This window comes from Poecile atricapillus, chromosome 4, assembly GCF_030490865.1.
Source record: "Poecile atricapillus isolate bPoeAtr1 chromosome 4, bPoeAtr1.hap1, whole genome shotgun sequence".
Taxonomy (NCBI): Eukaryota; Metazoa; Chordata; class Aves; order Passeriformes; family Paridae; genus Poecile; species Poecile atricapillus.
The window spans coordinates 16,386,412-16,404,288 of record NC_081252.1 but is presented as its reverse complement, the minus strand read 5'-3'; the positions used below and the strand labels follow the sequence as shown (position 1 = coordinate 16,404,288).

The following is a 17,877-nucleotide window of genomic DNA, read 5'->3' as shown; positions in this document are numbered from 1 at the left end:
TTGTGTGCATTTGTAATGAGCATTATTGAATTAATTATTTGTATTATTGAAATAATACAGTCTTGTTTTTGATGTAGTGCCTAATTACAACATTTATCAATTATGCATTAGCACCATCAACACTCCATATTACAAATAAATACATTTTTCTAACCCAAAGGTGTCTCTCAGCAATGAAAGTGGCAACCAGGTCCAGGCAAAGACAGTGGAGCATGTGCCCCAATGTTGAAAGGATCAGAGTCTGCCAAACGTAAGCCTATGCTGCAGGGATGAGCCAGTCCCCTAGCACACAGGGAAGCCACATCAGGATCAGTGAGGTACAGGGCCAGGCAATGCAGCCCATGCACGGGCCAAGGCTTAAAAGCAGTGCCAGGGCTGGGGGTGCATAGGAAGGCTCCAGTTTTGCCTTCACACAGCTCCTCAATACAAGCCAGGGGCCTGCTCTGATGGCACAGGAGGTGAAACCCCTGAAGGTGCTTGGCCCGGGTTCCAAGAGAGCAGCAGCAGCTGCTGACACATGGGTCAAAGACCCCTCCAGAGCACAGAGGATCTGTGCACCCAGTTGTGCAACTCCCACCCACAGCAGGCACTGCTGGCCTGCAGCCATCCTAGGCAGGCCTGAATGTGCTGCCACCTTCAGCACAGTTGGAATCTGTCCTGTTCACCTGAGCCTTTCAAGTTGTTCTGTAAACAGGTTCTTCAGAAAAGTGAGAGCATTCACCCTCCTGCTCTTAGCTGGTAACAAGTAGAAGCAATGTTGGCAGCTTAAGTAACAGACAACAGTTCCATTTTGCCCATGGAACATTCATGTAACAGGACACTTCGCAGTTTCAGCTCTTGTGCTTCACAGTGCAAGATTCCTGCAGCTGAGACAGGAAAGGAAAAAAGGGGTTCACAAAACTCAGGACATAAAAAAAAAAAAAGTTATAAGCCAATCAAAGAATACTTAGGCATGGTTTCCAAGCCAAAATGTGAGGGATTGCATCCCTGCTTCTTTTTGAGCTGCATATTGCCCTCTTGCTACTATGACACTCCTCTCACACATGAAACGCTTGAAGCCACATCTGCGTGACTTTTTGATTATGTTCACTTCCACCTATTCTTACCTAGTGAGGAGTAAAAAAGTCAAAAAATTCAGATGTTTCAAAAGTTCAAAAGACCTGTCAGAGCAAGAAGCACGCCAGCCAAAATGTTTGTGCTTAACATTCACAGGAACATAAGGGCTAAATCAGTGCTTTACTGATTTGTAACAACTTGACAGTTGTCTCTTCTATGTCTGACAAGCATGCTTAACTTCCCACTGAGCTTAGCCTCTCCTAGTACCCACTTTCCACATTTCTTCTATTCCATGACTTGAATCCTTGCTCAAAGGAAAGTCACAGTCCAGTGACTCCACAGAAAAAAGCTTAAAAAGACTGTAGAGAAAAGTCTTGGATGACTTGGCCCTTTTCTTAGGCTGATGAAGGACTGCTTTCAGTAGGACACATCAGACAAGATCCTTGCCTTCTCGTGGTACTCCATCCCCACTAGTCCTGTGTATCATTCAGATTCTGATGGCAGGATTAAATTAGAAGTCAAAAATCCATCCAAGGGATGACACTGCTCTTCAGCAGAGTCTGTTTTTTAGCACACTTGCTCCTAAGGAAGGGGAGACTATATTGATTCCTGCTTTGACAGATCTAGTTCAGGGTCTGAGAGCCCAGAGGAATTACTGGGCAAGGCAACTCCTGCAGTACTCTGTGTGTGACTGTGGTTCTGTTCTCTGTCTTCTAAGGCTGCACATTTCCTGTTGGCATAAAGAAACATATGCAAAAGCAAGGACTTTCAGCCTTCATCTCCTGAACACCAGTGACAGAACTGAGTCACCAAGCCTCCCAGGCTTCTCCGTTCTCTTTCTGGCCACAACACTCAACTGGATCTTAGCCCAAACTCTGGTCACACATGGGTGCCCAGCAAGAGTCCATGTGAGCAGGTTTCATGCAGCCACCTACAGCTAAGTCCCAAATTTGAAGAGTGGTACCTCACACCCTGGCCTAAGCACTCCTTATGAGTCAGGTTAGTGACTCTGGCCCTGTGCTCTGCCTCCTGCTGAGGTGTCTCTTGGAGCTGGTGCTTCCATGCCCTCCCTGCCTCCTCTTCCTTGGCCCCAGCACTGACTGGAGCCCTGTGCCAGGAAAATGACAGCACCACTGACTCGTGCAATTGGGGTCTGGCCCAAACACTGATGTGTTAATTAGGCAGAGAACCAAGTTCCAAGAGAAGAGTAGGAAGTGCCTAGCTCGGAATCTCTGTGTTGGAATGGATCCGGTCTCTCACTGACAAAGTGAGCTGCAGCGAAACCACCAGGACAAAAATAATACTTTTCAGAAACTGTAATCTTGACTGAATGCAATTTTGGTCAGTTGTTAAATGTTCACCAAGCAGCTCAAAAATATCCTTAAATAAAATGACAAACATGACTGTGATACATCAGGTTTTCTAACTGAAAAACAAAGGAATAAGGTCAGCAATCCTTTGCAGGAAAGGCCATGCAGTTACATTGATAGAGCTGGAAGAAACACCTGAAAGTACTTTTCTTCTATTTCCTATAAGCATTCCTGTTCTGATTAAGGTTCTGGGTACTCCATTGCATACAAGTGATTCCAACTGTGAGTTGTGTTTAGACTAAATTAGATTAAAATTCATGCAATTAAATGCCATTTTTCAAAGGACTTATGGAAACTAAGCAGCTGCAGCATAAGATCAAAGGTCTGAGTATGGATAACTAAATAAAAGACATAATAAGACAAACAGCTAGGCAAGGGCTCACCTGTGGAGTTCCAGAAGTTAAAAGGTCTTGTCTTATTCAGCTTTTCTTAAGGTACCTGGAAAAGGATGGTGGGGAACAAAGCCTGCTGACAATGCACAGAGATTCAATGAAGAAAAGACCACGAAGACAGCTGCTCAAGGACCTCATGGCACTGAGCAGCTAGACAGGCACAAAACACAAAAAATGAAAAGAATTACAATACAGAGTTGAATGGAACTTCAAGATGCTTTCGTCAGAAACTAGATGAGCACTTTTATTGCCATTTCCATCCGTTTTCTGTCCCTTTTCCACCTGCAGCAAGTAACAAACAAGAATGTGTTTTGCTGCTTCCCTGATATAAGGTCTTGAGAGAGGGACAGGAAGGCGCTGCCACCTGTGTGGGAAAAAACAAAGCAGAGAATGAACAGTCGGGGTGACTGAAAGATTAAACCCAAGGGCAGAACACAGAGGGGTTTTCACACTTCTATAGTCTGTGTTTCCCTCAGCCAAGAGGGCAGAAAACTCCCTGAAAGCCACATTTCTTTACCCACGCCCGGCACGTCCTGTCGGCTGCAGGGCGAATATGGTTCTGCGGGGACAGGTTGGAGTGCGGTGTGCAGCTCCTCCGCACCGCTCCTCAGCTCCAGCACGGGAACAGCAGCACGGGAACAGCAGCACAGGGACACCGGGAGGTCAGCGTGGGTCAGCTGGGCGGAGCAGCCGCCGGTACGGGCGGTGCGGGGGTGGATCCTGCGGGAGCGGACGGAACCGGCAGCGCGCACTGCGACGAGCAGAGGATAAAGCAACAGCCCCTCCAAAGAGATTAAAGTTCAGTTCGGCCCTCAAAAGAGTTCCGGGGAAACAATGAATCTGTTTCTGGAGGTTCTCCTGTTTCTGGCTACGCTCCTCTACTCTTACCTGGAGGCTTTTGTGAAGCTGTTCGTGCCTGTGAGGAGAAAATCTCTCAGTGGGGAGCTGGTGCTCATCACGGGCGCTGGCCATGGCGTCGGGAGAGCGACCGCCTTGGAGTTCGCCAAGCGCCAGAGCAGGCTTGTTCTGTGGGACATCAATAAGGTAATGGCACACTCGTGTCCTCACTCCGGAACCTCCGAATCCACGGGGGATTTAGGGACGTAAGAAGGGCAGCACCACATTGCACCCCCGTCGCCTCCTTCCAGCTCGCTCCCATCGGCTCCCGTTTGGCTCCTCTGGCTGGGATGCTGAGCGCAGGAGCGGCTTTGGCCCCACTTGCAGCAGAGCATGTGGGGCTCTGGTCCCACAGGCACTCGGTGCTACTCGGGAGGGAGCAGGCAGCAGCCGGCTGAGCACCTGTGAGAGGGAGAGAAGTGTTCAGGAAGCTGCTGGTGGATGTGCTGCCTGAGCTGGCAGAGAAAGCTCGTTGAGACCAGAAGGCAGGGAAGAGCAGGTTTGCCTTCACTTGTTCTCCCTGTGGCCTCGGGTGTTGTGTGTGCACTGCTGGGAGATGTGTTTTCTCTGCACTCCCATTAGCAGCATCGCTGTGCCGGGCTGTGGGTGAGCCCGGCTGCCCTCTGGGCAGCAACACGCATAGATGGCACCTCTCGAAATGTTTACACTGGCCCAAACTCTTTATTTCAGATGATTTGACTAGAATGCAAAATAAGCTATGGCAAGCGGAGGATGGGCAGATATAAAGATGCGGCTTGGCATTCAGAAGGGATCCAGGGCAAGTTTTGGGTGTAGGTGCAACAAGGAAGGTGAAAGGCTGTGCTTCCCGTTTCTGACACGCTGGGTCAGCAAAGAAGTTAATTGTGTCATCCTGAAGCTGCAAAACAGACCCCAGCACAGGGCCATACTGGCACAGCCTTCTGGCACCTGTGGACAAGACAACAGCAAAATCACTCCTGCCTTAGCTGAGTGAGCTGATGCAATGACAGAGGGAAGCTTCTGTTCTGTGTCAAGTGCAATTCTGTATGGAAAGTCTCTTTGCACTGTGCACTGTTGTGGTGGGTTGATGTTGGCTGTACCCCAGGTGCCCACCAAACTGCTCTATCACCCCCTTTTCTCAGCTGCACTGGGCAGAGGAAATAACATGGGAAACAATTACTTGTATGTTGAGATAAAGCAGTTTGCTAAAGCAAAGCTGAGAAGTTGTGCTCAGAGAAGCAAAGAGGAAAAAAATATTCTCTACTTCCCATCAACAAGAGATTACCGCCCACATGTTGGGAAGTGCTTGCTCTGGAAGGCAAACATTGGAAATACCGGATGCCCCTCCTCTTCTTCCTCCTTTTCTTGGCTTTTATATCTGAGCTGTCATCATAAAATATGGAATATCCCTTCAGTCAGTTTTGCTCTGCATTCCTAATTGTGTCCCCTCCCAGGCTCTACCGATGGGGCGGGAAATGTTTGGAACACAGCACTGATGCTGCGCCAGCACTGCTCAGCAGCAGCCAAAAAAGGGGTTATCAACCCTTTCCTAGCAACCAGTGCAAAGTACAGCACTGTGAGGGTGCTATGGGTAAATTAATTCCATCTTAGCCAGACCCAATACAACTATGGCTCTTCTCACACCCAGCATGTGAATAGAGAAACACATTAGAGGCACTCTCCACACCTCAGGGTGTCAGCCAGGCCTGTGTTGCATGAGCTCTGTTTACACTCACAGTACTGCCTGCTGTGCTGTGATAGGCACTGTGTGCCCTCTTTCTGCTTGCTACGTGTGCCTTACCAAGCCAAACTCACTCTTGTTGCCACATTCCTTAGGCTAAGAGAACTGGGATTGCTCAGCCTGGAAAATTGATGTCTTTGGAATGACCTAATTGTGATCTTCCAGTATGTGAAGGGAGCTTACAAAAAGATGGAGAGAGAGGATTTCCAAGAGCATGTAGTGACACGACAGAGGGAAATTGCTTCAAAGTAAAAGAGAGATGGTTTAGATTGGATATAAGTAAGAAATTTGTTACTGTGAGGATGGTAAGGTACTGGAACAGGATGCCTAGAGATGTTATAGATGCCTCATCCCTGGAATGTTCAAGGTGAGATTGAATGGAGCTCTGAGAACTTGGTCTAGTGTCCTGCCCATTGCAAGGGGGGGTTAGAACTATATAATCTTTATAATCCTTAAGGTCCATTCCAACCCAAACCATTTCATGATTTTCCACTATCCTTTCTGGTAGTCACTCTACACAGGTCCAAAATTTCCAGCTGGATTACATATGCTCTCAACAACCCCACCTACAGCTCCTTCCCTGGGTAGCTGTGAACTGTTCTGGGGCTGGGCAGTGGTTGCTCAATCCAGGGACATCTTCAGCTTCTGCTGCTCAGCCATGGTTAGGGGACAGCTGCACACAGTGTCTTTCTCTTTGCCTCTTCCAGCACGGCGTTGAGGAGACGGCAGCAGAATGCCAGAAGCTGGGAGCCACTGTTCAAACCTTTGTGGTGGACTGCAGCAAAAGGGAGGAGATCAACAGCACTGCAGACAAGGTGGGGCAGCAGGGGCATGGCCAAAGGCTTTCCCAACCCTGCTTGATTTCCAGAGAAGGCAGTAAAACTAAAGAAGATGTGTTGTACACAAATCCTGCAAGCCCTTGGAAGCTCCCCACTCCTCACTGCTCTCTGGATACAGAGTGCTGTTGCATTTCCAAGATTTGGAAGGCTCCAGCATATCACATCCTGTTGCCAGGTTTGCTCTCCAGGGCTCCAGCCTCTGAAGGAACATAGCACTGAGGACATATGAATCATTTCATTGTAGTGGCTGTGGTCCAGCTGCCTCGAAACAGTCTGTACCCCCGTGGTCCCAGCTGTGACTACACAGTCCAAAGTGTGCAGAGTTTGTGGAACACAATAAATACCGGCATTAATTAATGGAGAAGAATCAGATCTAAACCAGATTGCATAGCTTCACTGCAAAGCTCCTGTCCTGCCACATCTGGAAATGTGGCCTGATTTTCCTCTCCCTTAAAGATGCATTGTTAAGAATTAAATTAATTATGGCTCACCTTTGCAAATTTCCCCCCTGCCCCGAGTGACAGACACAATTTTGAGCTTTTGTTTTCTCTCCAAAAGGTGAAGAAGGATATTGGGGATGTGACTATCCTGGTGAACAACGCTGGTGTTATTACAGCTGCCGACTTTCTCTCAACTCAGGACCACCAGATAGAAAGGATGTTTGAAGTCAACATTCTTGGTCACATGTGGGTAAGGGCCACCAGCACCTATAGCTACAGTTTTTTGGGAATGTCATATTCCCAAGGAGGAATATTTAGACATATTTAGACCAACTGTTATTAGCAGTGAATTACCAAATGAACTGTATAGCCCAGGGGCACCCAAGCAGACTGTGTGCTGGGAAACTGGAATGGCCTCTTGCTGATGTGAGCTGGCTGGTGATAGCCTCATCTGCAGCACACACTGGCCTCTGTCAGAGGTGTCGTGGGGCTGACAGGGTGTGAGCTTTCAGCAATACTTGTTTGTGGCAGAAGAAAAGAGCAGCCACAGCCTGACAAGTGGTTTAGTGTATGTGCTAGGGGTAAGACCCTGCCAGCATTTCTCCTGACACCTGAAACCTTAAAAGCAGCGAAGGAAAGATGTGAAAACCAGCTCCTGTTTATAGACAGCTACTGGAACCTTTGGAGAGCAGGTTGCCAGCTGCACCACTGGTCAGAAAGCAGGTTCCCTGTGGCTCTGGGAATCTCAGGTGCTGTGCGACTCGTAGCTTTAGAGATAGCTTTGGCCACCTAGTGAATGACAGTGACAATCAGTGCTGAGTATGCCTAAGAAAACAATGTTCTTTTCCTCCTTCCCGTCCCCTGTGTTTTTGCCTCTTGGTTTAAATGACTTCCAAGACCACGAGAGCTTTTCTGCCAGTCATGATGAACAACAACTACGGGCACATTGTCACGGTGGCTTCGGCAGCAGGTCATCTTGTGACTCCTTTCATGGTGACTTATTGGTAAGTGATTTTCAAATCAGCTTGCTTAATTTTTAAAAATTGTAATTTTGTCTTCTTGTTCAGAAAGTACCAAGTTACTAGCTCTGACTGAACCCTGAGCAATGTTTGTATGAAAGAACAGTCATGTGACTATTTTCTTTGGAATTCATTTAAACTTAAGGCCCACACCTATTTCTGTGGGAGGACATTCCTTAAGTTTTGCTTGCGTAATGATCCTTTATTTCAAAGCACACAAAATTGATTTGAGATGCTAATGTGTGGTTCAATAAATAGTTGAAGGTTAATCTCCATTTCTACCCTGCCCATCCTTCTTAATTTCAGTCATTCAGGCTGCTTTCCTTTCAAAAATCTTCTCTCATGGGAAAAATGGGATGTGCATCTGTTGACATACACTAATTAATATTTTCTAAGATTTCCTGATGTTTTCCTCTGTGTTTTTTCTGCCTATTCACACCCCATCTGCTTTCCACAACTACTCCACAAGTTTCAACATCTTATCCAGCACTACACTCTGGCACAGGCAAAGTTAGAATAGTCCCTGCCCTGTCTCTCAGCTGGATTATAGTATTTAGGAGGTTTTTGCATCCTAGCCTTTACTATGTATATGTATGTATATGATTGTTTAGGCCATTTGCAGCTGTAGAAGTGTGGAAATAGGATTTCTGCCTTCTCATTTATACTTTTTTCCCTCCTGCAGCTCAAGCAAGTTTGCTGCAGTTGGATTTCATAAAGCTCTGACCGAGGAGCTGTCTGCCCTGGGAAAGGATGGAATAAAAACAACGTGTCTTTGTCCGGTTTTTATAAACACTGGATTTGTCAAAAACCCCAGTACAAGGTAACTCTCAATACTCTGCATTCCTGTACTTCCTTCTTTGCATCAAGGCACTGCATATTATCCCTGGCTTTAGGCCTCTATTCCAGCTGTAGCTGTATAACAACAGTGTGTATCATTGGCTAAAGAGAATCTGCAGTGTCCTTTAACCCATGTAATTGTTGCATTTGAATTACCTGAGTTTGTGCATTTGTGAAGCCTCCTAGATCAGCTGGTACCACCCCTTTTTACCACTGCAGCTGTTATGTGTTTTCTTTCCTATGTAGGCTTGGAAAGATTTTGGAGGTTGAAGAAGTTGTAGAGGCTCTGATGGAAGGAATAGTAACCAACCAGAAAATGGTTTTTGTTCCCTCAAATCAGAGCGTTGCTTTGCTGCTTGAAAGGTAAGTAGGGGGAAAAGATGTATCAAGTATAACCTGCTGAGTGTACCACCCTCAAACTTGTAAAATCTGATTCAAGATTATGTTTTATTTTAGAACATATCACAAGGTTGTTAATAATGCAGTGGTTCTCTCCAGTGACAACAGCAGACATCATCCAGAGATATTTTTTGAGCCCTCTCACAGGCCCTTGTATAGAACCAGTTGCTGTAGCTGACTGGTGTCAGTGAGAACTCCATTGCTCTACAGGCCACCACATTCTGTGAAACAGCAGCCCCAGCAAGGTCCCAGAATGAGATGAGGACCTGAGTGTTTCTTCATGTCAACACCAAAGATTCAGGCCATGGAGGCTGGAAAATTACTTTAAAAGGGCTCTGTTGCAAAGAGAAAGCAAATGCTTGTGTCTATGTTCAGTATGAAAACTTTCTGGCTTCTGCAGCAATATTGCAGCCTAAATCATGGTTGGTACATACCTGTCGTGGAATTGTTGTAAAAAGAGATGGGTGGGATTGGAATTAAAACTTGTCAGAGATTGATGAAGGCTATGTGTCCTTGGGAAATAATGCCCATTTTAAGACTCTGACTTAAGACTAACTAAGTCTGTCTCAGACTGTCTGTGTCCGTGCGTGAGCACGCGTGCTGCTCCCAGACCAGCTCTTCCCTCACCTGCAGTGCCACTTTTGCCCATAATTTAAGTTTCTATCCCACTTTTAATTTCATGGTATTGTCTCTTTCAGGGTCTTTCCAGAACGTGCCCTGAACCTTCTGAAGAAGATGACTGACGTCAAGTTTGATGCAGTCATTGGGCAGAGAAGCACCCAGTGAAAAGCAAGAAGTGATTCTCATTTCCCAGAGGCACCAGTGAAAACAGAACATGTGCTGAGTATAGTTCAGCTGGCTTGATTCAGATCAGAGCTCAGGCAAGTGCTTCCAGGCCACTGTTCCCACCTAAGGGCTTATCCTGCACCTGCAGCTGGAACACACCTGCATAACAGGGAGTGTTAGCAAAGCAGAGATGCAGCTCTAGAAGGGCTGCTTTGACTGTACCTCCCATCACTTCTGTCTCATTGTGCTGAGGCAGACAGGAATTTCCACAAAGGTGGGTGGCCTGTTTTCACCTCAATTTATATTTTTTAATTATGAAATGCACTAATGAATGCTGAATTTTCCATATTTTTGTTGCAAATACCTGAAATAATACAGGTGTATATGTAATGTACCTAATTACATTAATTACCAATAACGCATTTCCACCATCAATATATCTTTATATAAATAAATACAGTTCTTTAACACAAAGAACACAGTGTCTTTTGGCAGTGAAAGTCATAATCAGGCCCTAGAGATGCATTTCAGGTATGGCATCAAGGAATACACCTTTACCTGTATAATTTCTCACACTTCTCCTCTGTACTTTCCAGACATTTTTAAAACACCTTCTCATGAAAACAGTGCAGTATTTCTCTACAAATGAGTGGGTGCCACAAGTGCAGCTCACGCAGGTACCAGGGCCAAAGCCAGGGCTGGGGGTGCATAGGAAGGCTCCAGTTTAGCCTTCACACAGCTCCTCAACACAAGCCAGGGGCCTGCTCTGATGGCACAGGAGGTGAAACCCCTGAAGGTGCTTGGCCCGGGTTCCAAGAGAGCAGCAGCAGCTGCTGACACATGGGTCAAAGACCCCTCCAGAGCACAGAGGATCTGTGCACCCAGTTGTGCAACTCCCACCCACAGCAGGCACTGCTGGCCCGCAGCCATCCTAGGCAGGCCTGAAAGTGCTGCCACCTTCAGCACAGTTGGAATCTGTCCTGTTCACCTGACCCTTTCAAGTTGTTCTGTAAACCAAATTTCTTTTTCTTCAGAAAAGGGGAGCTCTCACCACCCAGCTCCTCCTGCTCTGAGCTGGCAACAGGTAAATGTTTTGCTTCCCTCAGCACAAATATTTGCTACATGAGCTAAATGACACAAAAATAGTTTCCTTTTTGCTCATGGAACATTCATGTAACAGGACACTCAGCGTGAGTGAAGCCTTACTTCCCAGCTTTGGATTTTTTGCTTCATAGAGAAATCAAAAAGAAAGTAAAGAAAAGGTAAGCAAATTTCAGAGAATTAAAAAATTCCAAATCTTGCAAGTCAATTAGGGAGTATTAGATGTGGTTAGTATTTAAAACCAAGGCCCTCCAAATCCCCAAAGCATTTGAGAGAAGCATGTTTTGAGTCCTGAAGGATAAGGGAGTTCAATATGCATTCATTTTCAGTAAGCTATTTTCTAAGTCTGTTTTCCCTGCTTCAGTGGCATCCCCCAAATCTAAGAAGAGTGACTTAGTGACTTTTGTGTATTCTGAAAGAAGTTTTGTCCTGCTTCTATTTGAACTACATATTCAGCTCTTTCTGAGGGGACAGGCCTGTCACAACTGAAAGCTACTTGCTCTTCTCCATGTTGCTTGAGTTTCCTAGTTTTCTTCTTGGCATAAAAACAGGACGAAAAGCAAGGACTTTCAGCCTTCATCTCCTGAACACCAGTGACAGAACTGAGTCACCAAGCCTCCCAGGCTTCTCCGTTCTCTTTCTGGCCACAACACTCAACTGGATCTTAGCCCAAACTCTGGTCACACATGGGTGCCCAGCAAGAGTCCATGTGAGCAGGTTTCATGCAGCCACCTACAGCTAAGTCCCAAATTTGAAGAGTGGTACCTCACACCCTGGCCTAAGCACTCCTTATGAGTCAGGTTAGTGACTCTGGCCCTGTGCTCTGCCTCCTGCTGAGGTGTCTCTTGGAGCTGGTGCTTCCATGCCCTCCCTGCCTCCTCTTCCTTGGCCCCAGCACTGACTAGAGCCCTGTGCCAGGAAAATGACAGCACCACTGACTCGTGCAATTGGGGTCTGGCCCAAACACTGATGTGTTAATTAGGCAGAGAACCAAGTTCCAAGAGGAGAGTAGGAAGCGCCTAGTTCTTAGTCTTTGTGCTGGAGTCTGCCCAGACTCCTGCAGACATAATGAGAAACAACTCAGTTAGAAAGCACTATGATGTTGGCTAGAAATCTGTGGAGCTCCTTCCTCAGCTCTTCCAGCTGTTCTGTTTTAAGAAAGCACAGGAATGTGAGGCCCCACAGAAATTTCATGTGCCAGGTGCATTGTGTAGTCTCTGAGGGGCTGCAGCCAGCAGGCAGATGACTCTTCTGGGACTGCCCTGCCAGGTGACATGGGCTCTGGTCCCCAAAGCAAGAGGTATGAAAGTGAATTACTTGTAGAATCTCTAATGGCATGGATCCCCACAGCACTGCCACCTGGCCTGTCTCTTTAGCAAAGTCTGAGGGTACTTCTTCGGAGACTGGCTCTGCTGCATTTCTCCAAAGTCCTTGAATCCTACTCAGAGTGTTAGGAGAATAATTTCAACCTGTGTTTCTTGGCACAAACCTAGGCCACTTAAAAGATAAAATCAGGGCTGCACCTCTTAGTGCCACTGCATGCTAGCTCTAAGGCCCCACTCTCATGACTAGGGCAATACTTCTTAATACTTGCAGGTAGTACCAGTATGCATAAAAATCCATGCAATTTTAGGCAGCATTTCAGAACATGGATTTCTAAATGCACAGAATCTCCTGAACCCAGCAGTTCAGGAAGGATGTTTTGTAATTTTTTGGTGCTTTTTTACTACTTTTCCACTGAAATTAAACATCTGAGATCACTGCTAGTTCAGAGTGTTGCAAAACTATCTGCAAAAATTCTGGCTCAACTTTTTGGTATCTTCAATCTCTCAGATTCTTTCACTTTGCATCTATTATCTGACCATGCATTTTTTCCTTTTCCAAGCAGGTCCCTAGCCTTGTTTGAGCTCATCACCAAGAGGATTGTAGGATTGTAGCTTTACTGCAAAACTTCTACCAAAGTATGAATAAGCTTACATTTATCCAAGAAGCCAGGTGTTCCTAGGATTAAACTTGTTGTGGTGCAAAATACTTCTTCTCTGTGTTCTCAGCCTTTTAGTGTTTGCAGCTGGTAGCTGATCATTTTCTAAAACATCACAATCAAAATTATTTTCAAGAAATATTCTAGTTAAACCAGTGCAACAGGGAGATATACTCAATGCTCAAAAATAATCTGATTACAATAGTGGCAGTATTTTTATTAAAATATAAAGGAATTCCAGACAGTCATGTTCACCAGTGCCTCCCATCTTGCTAATCATGAGGTAATCCCTAATGGTAGAAAAACCCAAACCCTGAGCAGGAGCTTGCACTAATCCTTTGATGGCCACATAGCTTTTCCATGATGAGGTGTTGCTGCTTCCCTCTGAAGCACTGACCTGGAATACAGTACAAAAGGACTTTTTTGAGCCTTATAGAACTTACACCTGCACTCTAAGAGAAGGGAAAAATTGAAAATCATGTAATAGCTGTCTTTAATATTTTGCAGATGTGGTGGTCTGCATTTATTTTTATTGAGTGATTTCTGTGTAGTTACACTGGAATTATACTGGCAAATGACAAGATTCAGGTTTCTCTGGTATGAAAAACAATATTTTTGTCACAGTATTGTCACAGTACAGCTGGCCTGGACCGGACAAAGTGAATCTGACCATAACACTAATCCAATTCAGCTAGTTCGTGCCTGAACATGTCCCTGGATAAGTTACAGAGGACCCTTGGCCAGCCCCATCCAAGCTGAGAAGAAAGCACACCACTGGCCAGGAAGCTGGGCAGGGAGGAAGATCTCAGCCAGTGGCCATCTAGCCCAGGAGATTTGAACTGGGTATTTAAATGAGTTCTAAATAATAAACGAGGCTGTTTTGTCTCATGAGCACCTGGAGCAAGAGTCGTGGATTTTGTCTTCCCACCCATGACTGGGACATTACAGAAGGGGAAAAAACAAGTATTTATGTGTAGCTCAGTTCTCTAAGTCCCTAAAGCATGCAGGTGCTGTTAACATCAGTACCGGCTGCACAGCCTAATCATTAATGGTATCTTCACAGCTGAACATCTGCTCATGTGGCACATTTCCACTTCCATACTCCTCTCTCTCTTAGACATTAAATAGTACCAAAAGCCCTTTTAAACACAAGTACAATTTTAAGGGGATTTTAATGAACTTGTCTGGAAGGAGGTTACATCATGATTTATAGCAAGCAATGTAGTATGGGCCAGAAAAAGCTAAAAAAATTTAGATAAATTTGTTATTTCCTTAGAAGTTCCCTTTTAGGTCACTCAGAGCTATGGTCAGTTCTTGTGCATTTAATGAAATACTTTCAGCCAAAAAAACCCAAACAAACCAAAATCAGTCAGGACACTAATTAACAGAGACAGAGTTACAGCTAACAGCTTCTGAGATACTGCAATTCTCTGCACAGGACTATGGAGACACCTTGGAAAGGAGACTCCTTTTATATAGGTCAGTTGTAATGGACGTGACACTAGGAATGAGTGACTGAGAATCATTAAAATGCAACATTTTGTGAACATAGTTTATACTTACTGTTCACATGTTCATTTTCTTTACAAAACATTCCTGACTCACAAGAATTTTTGCCTAATCCATAAAGTTAATCATAACCAATTTAGGGGCAGGAGAGGCTGTAGCTCACTTCATGCTCTCTTTCTCCTCAGGAGCAGGGAACAGATAAAAGGGAAGCAACATGCTAAACAGAGTTGTACTCTCCTTCAGCAGGATGACATAAGTGCATGTATGCCAGAGGCCTATAGATAAGGAAGCAGCAGCACAGATTTTTCATATAGTTATATTTCAAGACACGGACTGTTTCAGTTTTGCCCTGTCACACACAATACAGCCGAAGCCTTGGAAGTCATGAAACTTGGGACACTCCATACACAGTTACATTAAACACAGATCTTCCCAAGTGCTTACAAACATAATATGGATCGCAGGCAGACAAATCCTAGAGTATGATCCTCAATACCATAAAGGACATTTTAGATAATGCCTCTGCAGTGTAGTGCTGAACTACCTCACCGCTTGTTCAAAGGCACTAAGAAAGAGATGTTTTGTATGTATGTGTAGCCCCATGATTACCTTGGAGCCTGGCAGTGGGCACGTTAGTGTTAGTGCAGTTGTGGAGTAACAAATTTGGGAAATGGATTGTTCTTCATCCAGCAGCTAATCCAGGATCTCTAGAAGATGTTAAGTGACATGGTGCAAAGTTATCCTCAGTGCATGACACCTTCTTGTCAAGACACAACTACCTGGCATTCATTTTATCTTCAAAGCCTCCTCAAGGAAGGTGTTTATGCTCCTGTGGCTTTTCACCTTGTAGGCATCTATCACATGCTGATGTAGCTGAGATTAGCACACAAAATCACAGTCACTCAACACCCAGAGATCTTTTTCACCCAAGTTTATGTCCTGTCTCTAAGCTGCAGGTTATTGAGAGACCGCCAGCTTATTCACGTATCTTCACAGAAGTAAAAGTGAACGCCGTTTATTTCTATCTTTAGCACACCTTTTATAGGGTTTGCCAGGGTCTCCAGGCTAAGCAAGTGACTACTGGCTAATACACACAGGTTTACATTTTTTTCTCCTGTACACAAGGATATTGTTTTGCTTTACTCTCTCTTCTGCAGGAAAGTTCCAAGGACTTTAGCCTTTAATATCACAACTTATTTCAAAGACTGGTTTGTGCAGACAGGCCTTTACTAATATATAAAATATTATCTACAGCAGGTCATAATTTAGTTCTTGGACCAAGCGAACTTTTTTTCCCTCTGAAACAGCTTAAAGAAAACAAACCAAAACCACACACACACACAAAAAATCTGGCTATTTAAGTTTTCACATTAGCCTTTTTTTTTTCTTTTTTTTTTTTTTGAGAATTGTTGCTAGCAGGGAATAGCAATATTTTTTAATTTGTTGCCTTTAGAGCAGGAAGAGAAACTACTGAAGTCTTACAGGTCTCTACAGTTGCTCATCCAAAAAGCTACTAGAGTTTTAAACTCAAGAAGAGTTTTAATTTAAGAGAATCCAGACAAATACTTACTTTATATTTACTAAGACAACAGAGCTAAAGCATTTACCAGAACAGTGACAATAGATCACCAGGAATCCCGCCTCAAAGTCTGCCCACATGCAGGAAAAGGTAACCTCTTTCTGTCATCAAGGATTATACCTTGCTTGCTGTAAAGCACTCCTTGTGAGGACTTAGTGGATGCATGTATCTGAATGTATGTGAGAGCAGGAGCAGCACTATGTCAAGCACCACAATGGCAGCAAAACCAAATAATGGCATCTTTTTGGGTTGAAGGCCTGATCAAACTATGATTGAAGTCAATCAGAGCCTTTTTGGTGGTTTCCAGGGGCATTGGATGAGAGCCACAATACACTACAAGCTGTATCACTTATTCTCAAAGCCAGAAATAAGAGCACCAAATTCCTAATTTAGAATAGTAGTCTGCTCACTGATGACTTATACCTTTTCACAGACCTTGCTTCAATCCCTGGTGCTTGTCTGAGGAAGCTGGGAGGTAGTATTTCCTGCCTCAGCACTTTTTAATTTTCAGGCTTTCATCTTGAAGAGAACCAGTCCAGGGAAGTAAAGCAGCTGCAAGGCTGGACATTGTGGATATATGATGTAGAAACTCTGAGGCCAACAGAAGGGGATAGAAGGGAACAGGAAATCTACAAAACACAAGTCTGTACAGGTCACTTTGTCCAATTCCAGCCTTCTGGAAACTTCACATGGACAGCAGCATCTCTCCCACATACATTCAGGTTAGTACCTTTCAAATACATGGATGAACTTGGGGAGGATTGCTTGAGATTTTCATGTTCAGGAAAAAAAAAAAAAAAAAGACATTGCTGAACAGGAATTTCCTGAGATGTATTTATGCAAAACCTAAAATGAGTTGGGTTGATCACAGCTAGTGCAACATTTTGATAAGCTTGCTATATAAATAAATTCAGCTGCTTGCCACTGAATTTTCACTGCCTCTGACCTCTATGGAATTAAATAACAACCCAAACCCATTAGATATATTTGAGATAACAATGATCCCCATATTTTCATGGACAGTGTTCTGTCTCTTTGTCAAACGGGCCACCTCAAATAAAAGTGTTATTTAGTTGGACATTTTTTCCTTTAAAGATTCATAAATAGATGTGCATCTCCTCCTAAAAACAGTATATGTGTACTCTGTGTGGAACTGCAAAGCTCCAGCCACTCATTCTCAGATACTTCCTCCTTTTCAGCAGAATTGTGTTGGGTTCAGGAAAAAACTAAATCCTAGAATTACTATGCACATCTGTAGAGGTGATCTTGGCATCCAGTCCAGATTTCAGTTCTGAAGTATGGAACTGGGAAATCTACTGGGATCTTAATCTGTGGGGCTGGAGGTGATGGGCATTTTCAGTTGGCAAGCTATGCTTGCTTTTGTGCATGAAGACTCCATACTCCCCAGGGCACCTATTTCTTTCATAAGGTCTTTCTTTGGTTCTAACAGCCTGCAAAAGTTTCTTGGCAATTATTTTCAAGTTCTGAAAATACTTGATCAAGTTCAAGCTTTGATCAAATGGGTGCAAGACTTCCACTTATTATTCCACAGGCAGAGAAAGGTGCTAACAAAGAGACTGAATCAAAACAGGGGGGAACTGTGTATTGGGGAAATGCATTCCTGCACTGGAGGATACTGTATGTATCTCTCTGTATGAGATATGTATATATAAAAAATAAGCACTTGTGGAGACCAGCGCTGCTACAGCCTCTTTCTCTCTGCATTACATCCTTCTCTCTCTCTTCTTTCATGGAGAGCAGTTCCTCCAAAATCTGAAGCAGGATCACTCTGATCTGTATTACAGAATGAATCACAGAACACACTGATGTGGAAGGGACCCACAAGGATCATCGAGTCCAGCTCCTGGCCCTGCACAGGACATCCCTAAGAGTCACACCCTGTGCCTGAGAGCATTGTCCAAATGCTTCTTGAACTGTCGGGCTTGATGCTG

At 44.6% G+C, this 17,877-nt stretch overlaps 1 protein-coding gene and 1 long non-coding RNA gene across 2 annotated transcripts; one reads left to right on the top strand and one right to left on the bottom strand.

Moving 5' to 3' along the window:
- Positions 1-7: 7 nt before the first annotated feature.
- On the bottom strand, positions 8-3,412 carry LOC131578497 (uncharacterized). Its single transcript, XR_009277512.1, has 3 exons — positions 3,007-3,412; positions 2,810-2,864; positions 8-866 (listed from the first exon to the last, which is right to left on the bottom strand). It is a non-coding gene; the product is annotated as an uncharacterized LOC131578497 (long non-coding RNA).
- Positions 3,413-3,533: 121 nt separating this feature from the next.
- On the top strand, positions 3,534-12,622 carry LOC131578495 (estradiol 17-beta-dehydrogenase 11-like). Its single transcript, XM_058837215.1, has 7 exons — positions 3,534-3,862; positions 6,143-6,250; positions 6,833-6,964; positions 7,612-7,718; positions 8,416-8,553; positions 8,817-8,933; positions 9,668-12,622. Exons 1-7 carry the CDS (start codon positions 3,653-3,655, stop codon positions 9,753-9,755), a joined length of 900 nt encoding a protein of 299 aa, XP_058693198.1. The 5' UTR covers positions 3,534-3,652; the 3' UTR covers positions 9,756-12,622.
- The last annotated feature ends 5,255 nt before the right edge of the window (positions 12,623-17,877 follow it).

Bases quoted from the DNA above. Each gene is read 5' to 3' on its own strand.
- LOC131578495 (XM_058837215.1), top strand. From the start codon at position 3,653: ATGAATCTGTTTCTGGAGGTTCTCCTGTTTCTGGCTACGCTCCTCTAC. The intron at 7,719-8,415 runs GTAAGTGATTTT...TCCCTCCTGCAG, and splicing joins CCTTTCATGGTGACTTATTG to CTCAAGCAAGTTTGCTGCAG. The intron at 8,554-8,816 runs GTAACTCTCAAT...TTTCCTATGTAG, and splicing joins GTCAAAAACCCCAGTACAAG to GCTTGGAAAGATTTTGGAGG.